The sequence below is a fragment of the Grammomys surdaster genome, unplaced genomic scaffold, assembly GCF_004785775.1.
Source record: "Grammomys surdaster isolate TR1022 unplaced genomic scaffold, NIH_TR_1.0 170, whole genome shotgun sequence".
Lineage (NCBI taxonomy): Eukaryota > Metazoa > Chordata > Mammalia > Rodentia > Muridae > Grammomys > Grammomys surdaster.
In genome coordinates, this window is record NW_021604618.1 from 15,013,057 (window position 1) to 15,029,392 (window position 16,336).

The 16,336-nt window shown below is 36.8% G+C and overlaps 1 protein-coding gene across 1 annotated transcript; it reads left to right on the forward strand.

Annotated features, from left to right (window-relative positions):
• The first annotated feature begins 2,593 nt into the window (after positions 1-2,593).
• On the forward strand, positions 2,594-3,529 carry LOC114620897 (olfactory receptor 4F21-like). Its single transcript, XM_028767067.1, has one exon. The coding sequence runs from the start codon at positions 2,594-2,596 to the stop codon at positions 3,527-3,529; it is 936 nt and encodes a 311-aa protein (XP_028622900.1).
• Positions 3,530-16,336: the final 12,807 nt, after the last annotated feature.

Genomic DNA, 16,336 nt, shown 5'->3' on the forward strand with positions numbered 1-16,336 from the left:
GTGGCTCTTCCTAAACAATAATAGTTTTCTGTGCTTGGCCCTCTCATTATTTAGTTCTCCAAATTTCATGCTTGCCATTTTTGGTTAGTCCATCATATTTACACTACTTTTCAGGAATTATGCAGTTAATCTATAGTCTCTGGGAATTGATAAATTAATAAGTCTGAACTTTCTTTATTCTATTACAATGGTTTGGTTTACCAATTTAAAAAGGATTTCAAATGTATCAGAAAATATTTTCATAGAATGTATATGCTGCCTATGCACTTTTTTTGTCTTTTTGTACATTTCTGACTTAAATTAGTTTGAATATTCTTCTTGAATATTAGTACTTCTTTGACCTAATTTTAAAGGCAGTCATGTAATTTGGCAATTGATTACTGAAATTTTGGTTCTTTGTTTCAAATAGCATTCTGTGGATTAGATTCTTGTCTACTTCATAACACACTGCTATTATATAGCTCTAACAAGCTTTCTTTACTCTTTTAACTTCATATTTTACTGAAAATCAGAAGTTCACAACTTAGAAATTTGATTCAAATCATTTTGAATACATTATTTATAAATGCTTCCTTTTATTTTTGTAAATCTATAAGTCAGTTTAAAAATTAATAATTCATGTGTTATATTCATTTGCTATTATAAGTGGGTTAAAATCCTCTGAAATATTCTGCTGTTTCATCAAAATTGTATACAATATCTTGCAGAACTTCAAAAAGTACTTAAGAAATACACCTAAGAATTAAGTAGGAAAATCAAATTGACAGCATAATCTCCAAATAGAAAGCTCTACAAATATCTTGTAGATTGGCATAAACACAAGAAAGGAGACAACAGTATCATTCATTGTGGTCAAGATTAAGAAACGTGAGAAGTAGAAGCAAAAATTAAAAAAAAAATAGTGACCTAGAGGAAGGAACTGATTTAGGAATTATTAGAAAGTAAATTTATAAAAAAAGCATAGGAACAGTTTAGAAAAGTCTGGTTCTGGTTTATTTATAAAATAAAAGTTGTTTCACTTAAAAGTAACACCCACCTGCTCACATTCTGAGGAAATAGAATTTATATTGATAAAAAAAAAATGGACAGGCAGATAGCTGATAGATGTCAGAAAACCACATGTAGAAACAAATAGAAATAAGACCATGATTGAGAGCATGAAATTCTGAAGTAACTCTAAGAAAACTAAGATTAATATAACTATTGCATAGGATATTGAGATGTATAATTATTTTCTATAAAGTAATCTAAAGAAATGGAAGTATCACAGTAGAATGAATAAATGTGGTCAAGGTCTTACAAAGGAGGAGTTGGAGAGAAGTGACTGGTTAGTGCACCAAATTCCAGAGCCTTAATTATTTATGTGTTTGATTACTTGCTTTGCATTTTGACACAAGGTCCCCTGAAGCCAATTCTGGCCTGGAGCTCACCATCTGAAACTGAATTACATTGAATTGGTGATCATCTTCTGTTGCTTACACCCAAGTGCTACCACCCCCAGCATCTAGATTTTTCTTTAAAAAAAAAAAAAAACAGCAATACTAGAAAAAGAATTTACTATGTTAGCAGTTTAAGGAAAATAAAAACTGAATGTAGTTTAGTCAATTGATTATATGCCTGAGAAAGATCCATAGCATGTGATTAAAGGAACTGCCCTTGAAGAACACAGAGTGATAATTAGAAACATCGATTACCATATCCTTTAGTTAGGAATGCAAGTCCAAACTCTCATACTTTATCCTTCTAAAATTCATTGTCTCCATGTTTACAATGGATTTAACAAAAACTGCTCTGGGATTTGTGTGAAATTTAAGTAAGATAATGTACTGAACATAGAGCGCTTTGCAGAATAGTTGTTTAATTAAAGTCATGTGTAAGCATTATATGTATAACCATTAATTATTATATTTTACTTCCATATGTATATTCTATCATTGCAAGGAAGGAATCACTCGACACCTGTATTATTTGGAATAAATATTTAAATGTTGTGAGTGACCTCAATCTGTATATCTGACCTCCACAGAAACTTGTGCACACAAAAACAAAACACATGCCAGGTACAGTGGCTGAAATGTTCAGTTTGTCAAGAAAATAATGATGTCCACAGAGGGGTAAGAAATACAGCTAGGAGTAATGTGCAAGTCACTACAAAAACATTAATGTGAAAATACCATTTTCACATTCTGATTAAAAAGAAAACAGAAAACAAAAACAAGAAAAGTAGCCCATTTGCATCCATTTACTATCTAGCACCTTTCTTTTCTTCACGTTTTTAATAATATACTATCATTATATGAAACCATTTTATATCCCAGGAGCCTTATACACTTGATTCTCCTGCCTCAGCAACAAAGACACTGGAACTAAAGAAATATGCTGCCTTATACTGCTAGTTTCCATCTCTTCTCGAGTGATCTCCTAATCACTATTCTTCCTTTTCCTATTGTTATTCCTGTATTTCTGACTCTGATACGTACAACAAACAAAACAGAGAGTTATAATCAATAATCATACACTATACTATCTCCGATGACAACTTTATCATTTTCTATCAACAGATCCTTTGAAATCTTCTCCTCTGTTCCAGTCAATGGATCAAATAAATGAAACTATAGTATTTGAATTTGTGCTTCTGGGACTCTCCAGTTCTTGGAAAAGTACAATTTTTCTCATGTCCACCTTCTCTTTGCTGTATGTAAGCATCATCCTGGGAAACCTTTTCATTGTCTTTTTGGTAATTACTGAGTCCCATTTACAGTCTCCTATGTATTTTCTTCTGGCCAATTTGTCCCTCATTGATATTGGTCTTTCCTCCACCACAGTGCCCAAGATGATCTCAGATCTTCTGAAAGAACACAAAGTAATTTCTTTCCACAACTGCATGGCTCAGATCTGTTTTATCCACGTTATGGGAGGAGTGGAGATGGTGCTGCTCATAGCCATGGCCTTTGACAGGTACACAGCCATCTGTAAGCCTCTGCACTACTTGAGCATCATGAGCCCTAGAATATGCATTTCATTTGTAATTGCTGGCTGGGTCACTGGAGTGGTCCATGCCTTGTCACAGTTCTCTTTTGTTGTAAACCTGTCCTTTTGTGGCCCTAACAAAGTGGACAGCTTTTACTGTGACTTTCCAAGAATCATACAACTCGCGTGCACTGATGGAGACAAGTTTGAGTATGTTGTTGCTGCCAACAGTGGCTTCATGAGCATGGGGACCTTCTTCTTGCTTCTCCTCTCCTATGTCTTCATTTTGGTCACTGTCTGGCAAAGGTCTTCAGGGGACTTGTCAAAGGCACTTGTCACTCTGTCAGCTCACATCACAGTGGTTGTTCTGTTTTTTACACCATGCATGTTTCTCTACGTGTGGCCTTTCCCCACATCATCGATTGACAAATACCTGTTCATTGTTGACTTTGCTGTCACCCCTGCACTGAATCCTGTCATCTATACATTAAGAAACAAAGATATGAAAGAAGCCATAAAAAAGCTGAGCAAGCAGAGATGTTATGTCAGAATTTTCTGATCATATCTGTCATTGGAGTTTATGACTACGGAAATCTGTGTTTTCCTGATTATTTGACATCTTCAGTTAACATGTTGTTTCAGCCAGACTCAGTAAAAAAAACCTACCTCACTGAATAAATATATATTATTTTTGCAAACTGCTTATTAACAGATCTTACAACTATGGGAAACAGAAAACTTATCACAGTGTGAGTGAGATATTATAAAAAGATAGTGGCTCTGTTAAAGAATAACATTTTATACTTTAGATCATAGTCATTTTGACATAAGAAATAATATGATGATATTCCTTTGTTTTCCCATGTGCTTCACACAATAAAAACTTGTTCATTTATTCTGGCAAATGTCACATGCAACAATTAAATATATAGAAACAGTAGCTCTACTTAGTTGCTTACTTCAAAGCCCCTCCAAACAAAACCTAAGACACAATGTTATTACTGATGATTAGTGGCATAAAGAAGAAAGGAGAAAAGAGAACAGAAAAGTGAAGTATTATGGTAATACACATAACTGGGTTCCAAGCACAGGGAAGACAACAAAAGAAAACACTACTATTAATGAAAAAACATTATGGAGATTGCTCAATGATTCTTAAACAAAATAACCAAATGATGAATCAGAAACTCTGTTATTTGTGTGTGCAATCAATATGTCAAATAGGTATCTACACACACATATTTATTACATTTCTGTTCACAATAGCCAAAAAAATTGATATTACCTAAATATCCATCAAGGAATGAATGGATATACTGAATTGATCACATGCAAAATGAAATAATACTAAGTCATAGTAGTAAAGACAAATTCTCATTCATGTAAAAGTAGATAAAACTGGAAATTGTATGTAGAATAAACCAGCTATGGTAAAACAAGTTCCATGTGATTTTATGCATGTATGAAGCTTTTATTTTTTTATTATTTTTAATCTTTTTTACAATCCAGTTATTATCCCCCTCCCAGTCCACCTTCCGAGAGTTCCTCATTCCATTCCTCTTTTCCCATATCCAAGAGCTGGTCCCCACTGTCCCCTACTCCCCACCCCACCAGAATACCCTCCCTGGAGCCTCAAGTCTCTCAAGGGTGAGGTGCTTCTTCTCTCACTGAGGCCAGACCAGTCAGTCCTCTGTTGTATAAGTGTCAGGGGCCTCACATCAGCTAGTGAGTGTTGCCTGGTTGGTTGCTTAGTGTCTCAGAGATATCGAGGGTCCAGGTTAGTTGCGACTGTTGATCTACCTATGGGGTTGCCCTCCTACTCAACTTCTTCCAGCCATTTCCTAATTAAACCACCGGGGTCCCTGGCTTCTGTCCATTTATTGGGTATAAGTACCTGCACCTGTCTCTTTCACCTGCATGTTGGGCCTCTCGGATGGCACCGATGCTAGGCTCTGGTCTGGAAGCACACCATAGCATCAGTAATAGTAGCAGGCCTTGGAGCATTCCCTTAAGCTGGATCCCAATTTGGGCCAGTCACTGGACCTCTTTTCCTGCAGTCTCTTCTCCAATTTTGTTCCTGCAGTTCTTTTAGACAGGAACAATTCTGGGTCAGAGTTTTTGACGCTGGGATGGTACATTTTAAAGTTGATATCACAGAAAGTCAAAGCAAAGCAGTAGTTACCAGAGGCTGAGGTGGGTGGTAGTAGAAGGAGGAGATACCAAAGTTAGATTTGGAAAGAACAATAAGTTCCATTTTGCTTTTTCACATTGAGGCTATACAAAAAAGGGGTATATACTTTATATTTCAAAAACACAGAAGCAAGTATTGTGAATGAGTTACCAATTGTAAATCATAAGTATTTGAAGAAATAAACACTTATTTACTAAAGTTTATTTGTTATCCCATAAATATTTATAATTTCTGGTTCTTTATGTGTTACATAAACTTTCAAGGGAAACATCAAAGAAATTCTTGTCTCCAAATTGGAATGGTTGATGTTCGAATACCAATTTGATTTAAAGAAATCTACTGTGGTGGATAAATGAGTTTACTAGGGGTGACTTCAGCAGGGATGACTGGCTTATGTGAATCTGCAGACAAAGAAATCACTGCCCATGCCTGTTAGTGTTCTGTTTTATAGAGCTGTATAATTATGGTGCACAATGAAGAGATCAGAAACAAATACAGAGCAATTATGTGCTAAGTGCACACTATCTTTCCTTTAATTAAAAAATCAGCTAAAGTCCACAGACCATGCTAAGGTAGGTATTGCTTCACTGTAGTCTCATACATAGAATCAATACATAGAACTGAAAACATATAGTAGTCTGCTGGAAAATGCTGTTGCCTTTGACTAGGAATGTATTATTTAAATCCATTAAAATGTCATTGAATATAATGATTACATAAATCCTAGGGACAAAATGAAGAAGTCCAAGCTGTTGATGTACATATGAAATGTGTTCATTCGCTCAAGTAACCAAAGAAATATAAATTTCAAAAGAAATGATCACTATTTCCTTTATGAAAACTGCCAAAGATTAAAAAAATAATATTCCATATATATATATATATATATATATATATGACAAAAAAGAGACACATACTTATATATGTATGTAATATTTTATATATGTAAAACCTTACTGGTCAGATATAAAAAATAAATATTTAAAAAGATTTCTTCATGTTTATAACGCCTATAGTTCATCATGTTCAGTACACTGTTATACTCATATTACTTATCTATGTGACTGTAGAGTCCTTTGGAAATTTTAATTTCTTATTGTTTCCCCTTTTATTAAACAGATTTTCTCATACAATAAAACATAAAAACAGCCTCTCCCTCCTTCTCCTTTCAGCTCTTCCTACCCTCTATTTCCCCATTCATATCCAATCTCTTTCTGTCTCTCATTAAAAAAGAACAGGCTTCTAAAAAATAGCAACAAAACATAACAAAATAAAATATAAAATACAACAAAAAACATCGTATCAAAGTTGGAAAAGACAAGCCAACAGAAAAATAAAAGATAACAGGCATAAGAATTAGAGAGCAATTCATTGACATATTCAAGAGTCCCATAAAAGTGCTAAACTGAAAACAGTGACTACTGTTCCAGTCTTTGTGAGTTCATGTGAGGTTTGCTTAGTAAATTTAGAAGGCTGTGTTCTTCTGAAGTCTTCCATACACTCCATGTTGCTCATTCCTGCCTTCTCTTCTCTGGGCTCCCTGAGATATGAGGGGAAGAATCTTCTCTGATGACAGCTATGTAAGGCACTGATCTATGTGTATAGCAGAATATCATTAAGAGTATGGTTACTTTCCACAGAACTAGTTTTCCATACTGTCCTCCAAATGCCATAAGATTTTATCTGTCTCTCCTCTTACTGCTCCCTCAATCCCAGCTCTTCTACACATCATGTCTGATCTTCTATTTCTGATTCCTCCCCACATCCCTTATCCATTCCAGCTAAAATCTGTTCTATTTCCCCTTCCAAGGGAGATTAATGTGTCCCCCTAGTCCCTTCCTGTGTGCCGATCTTCTCTGTGTCTGCAGATTTTAGCTTGCTTGTCATTTATTTAATGGCTCATATCCAAATATAATAAAATACTGTTTATCTTTCTAAATATGCATTTTTCCAATTCAATCCATCTGCCTGCAATTTACATGATGTCATTCTTTTCAAGCAAGTGAGCAATACTCTACTGTGTAAATGTACTACATTTTCTTGATACTTTATTTCTTCTGCTGAGGGCCACCTAGGTTTTCCAATTTCTGGTTATTATGAATAGAGCAGAAATGAACATAGCTAATCAAATATCCTAGTAGTAGGGTGAAGATATAGCCTTTGCGTAAATGCCCAAGAGTGGTAAAGCTGTATCTTAAGATAGATCAATTACCATATTTGTTAAGAAGCACACACCATTTTGGACACACACTTTTGTATGTTTACCTATTTCTCCCTAGTATCTTCTACAGTGCTGGACTTGTAGATTGGTTAAATTTGGTTTTATCATAAAATACTTTATTTTTCTTCATCTGTCTTTATCTATAATATGGTCTTTCCACTTTGCAGCTTTTAATATATTTCTTTGTTCTATACGTTCAGTGTTTTGTTTATAATATACTTTCTTTCCTGTTCCCATATATTTAGTGTTCTATATGCATCTCCTTTTTTTAGGCTAAAATAATTTTCTTCTATGATTTATTTAAAAAAATATTTTCTGGGCCTTTGTGATTTTTTTCTTTATTCCTATTATTCTTAGATTTGGGATTTTCATGGTGTCCCAGATTTCCTGGATGTTTGTTTTATGAGATTTTTAGATTTATCATTTTCTTTGACTAACATATCAGGTTTCTACCACATCTAGGATGCCTGCAATTCTTTCTTCCATTTCTTGTATTCAGTTGGTGAATCTTGCTTTTGTAGTTCCTGCTCAAATTTCCAAATTCTTCCTTTCCAGAATTTACTCAGTTCAAATTTTCTTCATCTATTTTACTCCCATCCTCAGGACTTTTACAGTTTTATTAATTTCCTTGCACTATTTGTATTTCCTGGATTTCTTTAAGGTATTTAATCGACTCTTCTTTAAGGACTCTATCACCTTCATATAGGTACTTCACAGTTTGTTTGTTTGTTTGTTAATTCAGTTTCAGCTGTGTTGACATATTTAGTGCCTTCTGTGGTAATGTTGTGATGCTCCAGTAGAATCACATAGTCTTTCTGTTATTGATTATGTTTTTTACACTGACATCTAGGCATCTGTGATTGAGTTGATTATAGGTCTGAGAGATAAACCCATTTTTGTCTCTGTTGGGTGAGTGTTTTGTTCCTTGGATTCTGCTTCCTTAAGGATTTTAAGATAGTGTACTAGTTATGTGATGCCTGATAGAAACTTTTCTCGGAACTTGGTTCCTGACTTGCTCAGCTGGTGTGTTTCCTTGGATATACCCACTGGTATTAGAGGCTGGGATAATAGAAGTTGAGGGAAGGACAGTTGAAGGAAAACATCTTTGTGATCCTTAGAAATGAGGTTAAGGGAGAAAAGTGAGACTGCAGAAGATTTTCTCCTAAAGAGCTGGGGATGAAACTGGGGAAGGAGAGGTGTGAATCCTCCAATTCTTAATGGGATTGAAAGCTGGGACAAAACAATGAATGGAGGATGGGAGATTAGTAGGTAAAGACCTGTGTGATATGCAGGCAGGACAAAAGGACAAGTGTTCTGCTGTAGATCTAGGGTCGAGATTATGGGATAAACCAGGGGTGAGGGGAATGAGGGGCAGGACAGAGAAAGAAAATAAAATCTACAGTCAGTGTACGTGATTTTCTGGTAGTTGTGGACTGGTTTGTCAAGTGATGCCTACTTGTGGGTTATTATAAAGCAGTGAGTGGGGTGAGAGAATCTAGGAGGGGATGGTCTATGTGATTCACAGGAGCTTTAGCCTGGAGGAAAAATGAATGCTGGTGTTCAATTGCAGAGCTAGAGGTGATATTGGAGGACTGCATTTTGTTTTTCTGTGTTTGTTTGTTTGTTTGGTTAGTTGGTTGGTTGGGGGTTTTTGGAGTTTTTTGTTTTGTTTTTTTGGGTTTTTTTTGTTTTGTTTTGTGTGTGTGTGCTTGTGTGTGTGTATGTGTGTGTGTGTGTGTGTGTGTTAGTCTCTCTGTGTTTTTAATTGGTTATTTTATTTATTTATGTTTTAAATATTATCCCCCTTCTAAGTTTTCCCTCCACAACCTCCCTATACCATCCCTCCTCCCCCTGCTTCTATAGGGGTGCTCCTTTACCCACCCACCTTCTCCTGTCTCACTTCCCTAGCATTACCCTACACTGGGGCATTGAGCCTTCTTGGGACCAAGGGCCTCTCCTCCCATTGGCAATCCTATCAACCAACCAGATTCCCCCAGAGTTCTCAGGGCCTAAACCACCAAACAAAGAGTACACAAGCAAGGACCCATGGCTCCAGCTGCACATGTACCAGAGAACTGCATTTTGAAAGGAGAAAGGAGTAATGACCTCTTTTGTTAGCTTACCAGTTTCCCTTACCTGCTCAGTAGATATGTTTACAAGGAATGCATGGTGGTGTTGGAGGCTGGCATAAGGGGATGAGTTGGGGGAAGGAGCATTGTGGGAGAATTGAGGAATTCTCAATTCTCAATATTGAGGAATGAGGTCATAGTGGAAAGTTAGATCACAGTAAGTCTTCTGTTACAGAGCTAGAGACTGGAGATTAGACCAGAGGGATTTGATTTGGAGTTGCAGAAGAGGGGCTGTGGATCTGCTATCAGCCAACATGTTTCCCTCTCCTTTGGCAGTTTTAAATAGTGTGGCTACCAGTCCACAGTTACAGTTATTTATAATTTAAAATCCAAAGGCTCTAGACACAGGGCAGACAAGAGATCTGTGCTTTTATGCAAAAACCCACACACAAAAGGATTTCAAGACCTCTCTGGAAACTGACATTCTACTCTGCAGAAAGAAGCATATCCATGTACAATCAACACCCTGGTTAGCAAGTTAAATGAATATTAAACAAGGCACGCCCCTTGCCACAGTTGAATAACCTAGCCAATGGGAGCAGGATAAGTGTACAACAAAGACATGTTCCTGAGGAAATCCCCATATCCATAAATCCTGATGAGTAGAATAACTTGGCACAGATGTGTGTAGGTCCCTGGCTTAAAATGTCCTGTAGGATGTTATCTTGGGGTCATGGTTCAGTTCCTGAATCTGGACTGTGGTCCTGACCATTCAGTCCTGGTGCATATGCTCCATAAATTATCCCTGTCTGACTGAGATTGATGTTTGTGTGGTTTGTAAGGCAATTCCTAGACCCCAACGATCAATAAGATTGAAAAATCCTTATTTACATGAACTAAAAGGCAGAGAAAGAAACCCAAATGAACTAACTTAGAAGTAAAAAGGGTAACATAACAACAGACACTGGGAACTATTGAGAATCATAAGGATGTACTTTAAAAACCTGTATTCCACCAATCTAAAAGTCTAAAACAAATGGAATTTTTTCTTGATACATATTACTTATCAAAGTAAAATCAAGATCATATATGCAATTTAAACAAACCATTAACCCCTTTAACTTCTAGTGAAAATAGTGAAAAAAAAGTAGGCGTTAAATGTCTCCCAACTTCACAACCACACACACAAAAAGCTCAAGGCCAGATGGTTTTAGTGCAAAATTCCACCAACTTACAAAAGAAGAGTTAACCCCAAATTTTTCCACAAAATAGAAACAGAATGAATATTGACAAATTCATTCTATGAGGCCAACAGGAATCCTGATACTAAAACCATACAAAGTGCCAACAAAGGAAGAGAATTAAGAGAATTACAGACCAATTTCTCTAATGAACATAGACACAAAAATACAATAAAGTACTTGCAAACAGAATTTAGAACACATCAAAATGATCATCAGCATGATGTAGTAGGCTTCATCCTAGAGATATAGGGATAGTTGAACACACATAAAGTGAAACATATAACATAAATTTACATAAACAGCTGCAGAACATGGGGGAAAAACTGGGGCAGGGAGCTGAGGAGATAGCTCATTAGTTTAGAGCACTGACTACTCATCCAGAGGTCCTCAGCTCAATTCCCAGTAACCACATGGTGGCTTACAACCATCTGTAATGGGATCTGATGGCCTCTTCTGGTATGTCTGAAGACAGTGCCAGTGTATAATAAATACATTTTTAATAAGAAAAAACTGGGGCAGGAGCATAAGACTCCAAACCTCAGTCAGGGATACTGACTTTGAGATGCTCCCAGTGAGACACCAAGATGTAGATCTGATCAACTTTCCTTTAGTCCCTCAAGGCAAGTGACTAGAAAGTGATCACTGAAGACTATTACAAGTAGCTTTTATACATTTTAGGGGTAAGGTTACATCAGAAAGGTTACAGTTTAATCTTATTGGCTAAGCATATTGACCTTTAAATCTATTGGCTAGCAAGCATGGACAGATCATGACATGCATTTGAACTCTACCTGGGACTATCCAGAGGGTCAGATGATTATCAATCAGTATATTCTGAGGTTTATCTGAGAATTTTTTATTCAAAAAAATTTCCAGTGGGTGGAGAATGGAACTTGGCCTAACCTTGATCCCAAACAGAAGGGGGAAGCTGTAAGGAGGGTGTAAGACTGGAAAAAGCCTTTAGAGTCCTTCAGGAACCTATCACAGGAGTTAGAAGGAAGATAGGGAAGGGGAGACATAATGTAATTATAGTTAATTTAGAAAAATTAAATAAAAAAAACATAATAATAAAAGTACTAGAAGCGAGTGGGAGGATATTAGTTTTGTTTATTTTGTTTTGTTTTTTAAGAGAAAAGATGAAGGATTGGATCCTAAAAACACAGAGAATGGCAACTATAGCTATAGTGAGGAGGTGAGGTTAATTGATAGACCTTTGATTTCTCTTTTATCTAGATTGATTCTGAGTCTGTATTTAATAAGTGGCCAACATTTTTCATATACTTCTTCACTGGAACAGTTTCCTTTCTTTAAATACCGGGGACCTCTCTCTGGTGGCTATATATAACTTTGTATTCTCTGAGCTAGATCTTTTAAAAATCCCCAAGATTGTACCTTTGGAAGGGCTAACCACTCTATCTTGGGCAAGTCTCCTAAGTTCTTTATAATGTCGTAAACAGTCACATCACTGAAATGTGTTCACCATAGTGCTTGTATTAAACCTTTCCTGTTCTCTAAAATACTAAGCACATGTATTCGAAAAATGTGCTTCAGAATTATCTTCCTCTATTTCAGGGCATCACATAGATGTTGATCCATCTACTAACCTCTGGCTCAAGGCTACTAACTTCCTGTTCTATCCTCAGATGATCACATGAATTCCTGCTCACATAGTAAGCCTATGTGAAGACCTGTTATGTCTGAACTTTTCACTACAGCAAATTTATGAAATTTCTGCACCTCATAACTGCCCTTTAGAGATACTTCTCATTCTGGGCATTGGTGATTTCTGGCTGCCTGACTTGTACTTGCTTCCCAGGGGAGCTCCATTTTAAACAAATTTCTAAAGAAACTAAATTCTGGGCTGAGGAATAGTCCTTGCAAAACTATTCCTGAGACCTCAGCCAGAAGCACACAAAAATTGAGACAGCCCGAGCATAAGCTACTGATAAAGTTTATAATGACTCTTTCATAGGAAATTCCACAAAGGCTATAGGGGAGCAAGGAAACACCTGTTCCAGAGAATATTTCATGAAAATCAGCAACACAGAGTCATTACAAATGTAAACTATGTTCAATTTCTGCTCCAACAAGAACCAACATTTAACAAGTCTCAATTTGAAAGGGAATTTTTCTTCTCACACCTTTTCTTTTTTTCAATCATCCCAAGTTACAATAAATACATAGTTGCTTGACCACTTATTGAGGAATAATGAATTTCTTTTTCCCTTTGATGTTCATTAGTCACCAAATTATCAAGCTTTATTAACAAAGGCTGAATAAAGCTGGGAGAACACAATAGATTATTTTTATTCTTTACCTGAAAATTTCAGCTTCTCATGTCTGAGGCTTTGCACTCCCTAAACAGTTTGTTCTAATGATTGTTCTATTGTTGTGAAGAAACACTTTGACCATGGCAAATCTTACAAAGGAAAGTATTTAATTGGGGATGGCTTACAGTTTCAGAGGTTTATTCCATTCTCATTGTGGTGAGTAGCATGGCAGCATGCTAGCACACATGATGCGGGAGAAATACCACAGAGGCATACATACAGATCCATGGGTAACAGGAAGAAAGAGACTCTGGACTTTAAATAGGCTTTTGAAATCTCAAATCCTTCCTTCAGTTGGACACTTCCTCAAACAAGACCATACCTTCTAATCCTTCTCAAGTAATGCCACTCCCTAATGACTAGGCATTCAAATATATGAGTCTATTAAAGCTATTCTTATTCAAGGCTTGTAGCCTTATCATAATGTAAAACACATTCAGTCCAACTTCAAAAGTTTCTGTAGTCTAGCACAGTATCAGCATTGTTTTAAAGTCAAAAATCCAAAGTCTCTTCTGAGACTCATGATGTTCTCTTAGCTGTAACCCCCAGTAAAATTAAAATAAAAAAATGAGGATGTGGCCCCACCCACCACCCACTCCCACCTCACTACTCTCGAATTCCCCCACACAGGGGAATCCAGTCTTCACAGGAAAAGGGCTTTCTCTCCCACCTAAGCCCAACAAGGCCATCCTCCCCTACATATACAACTGGAGCCATAGGTCCTTCCCTGTGTGCTCTCAGGCTGGTGCTTTAGACCCTGGAAGCTCTGGTTGGTTGGCATTGTTGTTCTCCCTATGGGGCCACAAACCCTTCCAGCACCTTCAGTCTTCTGTCTAACTTCTCCTTTGGAAACTTCATGCTCAGTTCAATGGTTAGCTATGAGCATCTGCCTCTATATGTGTCAGGCTGTGGCAGACCCCTAAAGAGACAGCTATATCAGCCTTCTGTAAGCATGCATATCCTGGCATCCACATCAGCATCTGCCTTTGGTCACTGCACGTAGGATAGATACACAGGTGAAACAGTCTCCAGATGGCCCCTCCTTCAGTTTCTGTCCGACACTTTGTCTCCATATTTGCTCCCATGAGTATTTTGTTACTCCTTCTAAGAAGGGCCAAAGCACCCATACTTTGGTCATCCTTCTTCATGAGCTTCATGTGTTATGACTTACATCTTAGGTATTGCAAACTTCTAGGCTAATATCCAAATATCAGTGAGTGCATACTATGTGTTTTCTTTTGTGATTGGGTTACCTCACTCAGGATGATATTTTCTAATTCCATCCATTTGCCTAAGAATTTCTCAAATGCATTGTTTTTAATAGCTGAGTGTTATTCCGTTGTGTAAATGTACCACATTTTCTGTATCCATTCCTCAGTTGAAGGACATCTGGGTTCTTTCCAGCTTCTGGCTATTATGAATAAGGCTCCTATGAACATAGTGGAGCATATGTCCTTGTTATATGTGGGACCATCTTCTGGGTATATGCCCAGGAGTGGTATAGCTGGGTCCTCAGGTAACGTTATATCCAATTTTCTGAGGAAGTGCCAGACTGATTTCCAGAGTGGTTGTACCAACTTGCAATCCCACCAACAAAGGAGGAGTGTTCCTCTTTCTCCACATCCTCGCCAACATCTTCTATGACCTGAGTTTTTGATCTTAGCCATTCTGACTGGTGTGAGGTGGAATCTCAGGGTTGTTTTGATTTGCATTTCCCAGATGACTAAGGATATTGAACATTTCTCTCAGTGCTTCTCGGCCATTTGAGTTTCCTCAGTTGATAATTATTTGTTTAATTCTGTACCTCATTTTTAATAGGGTTATTTGGTTGTCTGGAGTCTAATTTCTTGAGTTCTTTGTATATATTGGATATAGCCCTCTATCAGATGAAGGATTGATAAAGATGTTTTCCCAGTCTGTTGGTTGCAGTTTTGTCCTATTGATAGTGTCCTTTGCTTTACAGAAGCTTTGCAATTTTATGAGGTCCTATTTGTCAATTCTTGATCTTAGAGCATATGCCATTGGTGTTCTGTTCAGGAACTTTTTCCCTGTGCCCAAGTATTCGAGGCTCTTCCCTCCTTCTCTTCTATTAGTTTCAGTGTATTTGATTTTATGTGAAGGTCCTTTATCCACTTGGACTTGAGCCTGTACAAGGAGCTAAGAATGGTTTGATTTGCATTCTTCTACATGCTGACCTCCAGTTGAACCAGCAGCATTTGTTGAAAATGCTGTCCTTTTTTCACTGGATGGTTTTAGCTCCTTTGTCAAAAATCAAGTGATCATAGGTGTGTGGGTTCATTTCTAGATCATTGATCTTCCTACCTGTCTCTGTGCCAATACCAGGAATTTTTTATCACTATTGTTCTGTAGCACAGCCCTAGGTCAAGGATGGTGATTCCCTCAGAGGTACTTTTGGTGTTGAGAATATTTCTTCTATCCTGGGTTTTTTGTTATTCCAGATTAATTTGTAAATTGCTCTTTCTATCTCTATGAATAAATTGATTTGCAATTTTGATGGAAATTGCACTGAATCTGTAGATTGCTTTCAGCAAATGTCCATTTTTACTATATCAATCTTGTCAATCCATGAGCATGGGAGATCTTTCCATCTTCTGAGATTTTCTTCGATTTCTTTCCTCAGAGACTTGAAGTTCTTGTCATACAGATCTTTCACTTGTTTGGTTAGATTCATGCCAAGGTATTTTATATGATTTGTGACTATTGTAAAGGGTGTCATTTCCTTAATTTCTTTCTCAGAACTTTTATTCTTTGAATAGAGGAAGGTCACTGATTAGTTTGAGTTAATTTTATATCCAGCCATTTCACTAAAGTTGTTTATCAGGTTTAGGAGTTCTCTGGTGGAAGTTTTGGGGTCACTTAAGTATACTATCATATCATCTGCATATAGTAAAATTTTGACTTCTTCCTTTCCTATTTGTATCCATTTGACATCCTTGTGTTGCCTAATTGCTCTGGCTAGGACTTCCAGTACTATATTGAATAGGTAGGGAAAGAGTGGGCAGCCTTGTCTAGTCCCTAATTTTAGTGGGATTGCTTCAAGTTTCTCTCCATATAGTTTGATGTTGGCTAATGGCTTGCTATATGTTACTTTTGCTATGTTTTGGTATGGGCAGTGAATTCCTGATCTTTCCAAGTCTTTTACCATGAAGGAGTATTGAATTTTGTCAAATGCTTTTTCAGCATTTGTGAGAAGATAATGTGTTTTTTTTTCTTTGACTTTGTTTATATAGTGGATTACATTTATGGATTTCTGTATATTGAACTATCCCTGTATTCCTGGGATAAAGCCT

What these genes read in the sequence shown, in the direction of transcription:
- LOC114620897 (XM_028767067.1), top strand. Translation starts at nt 2,594, where the DNA reads ATGGATCAAATAAATGAAACTATAGTATTTGAATTTGTGCTTCTGGGA.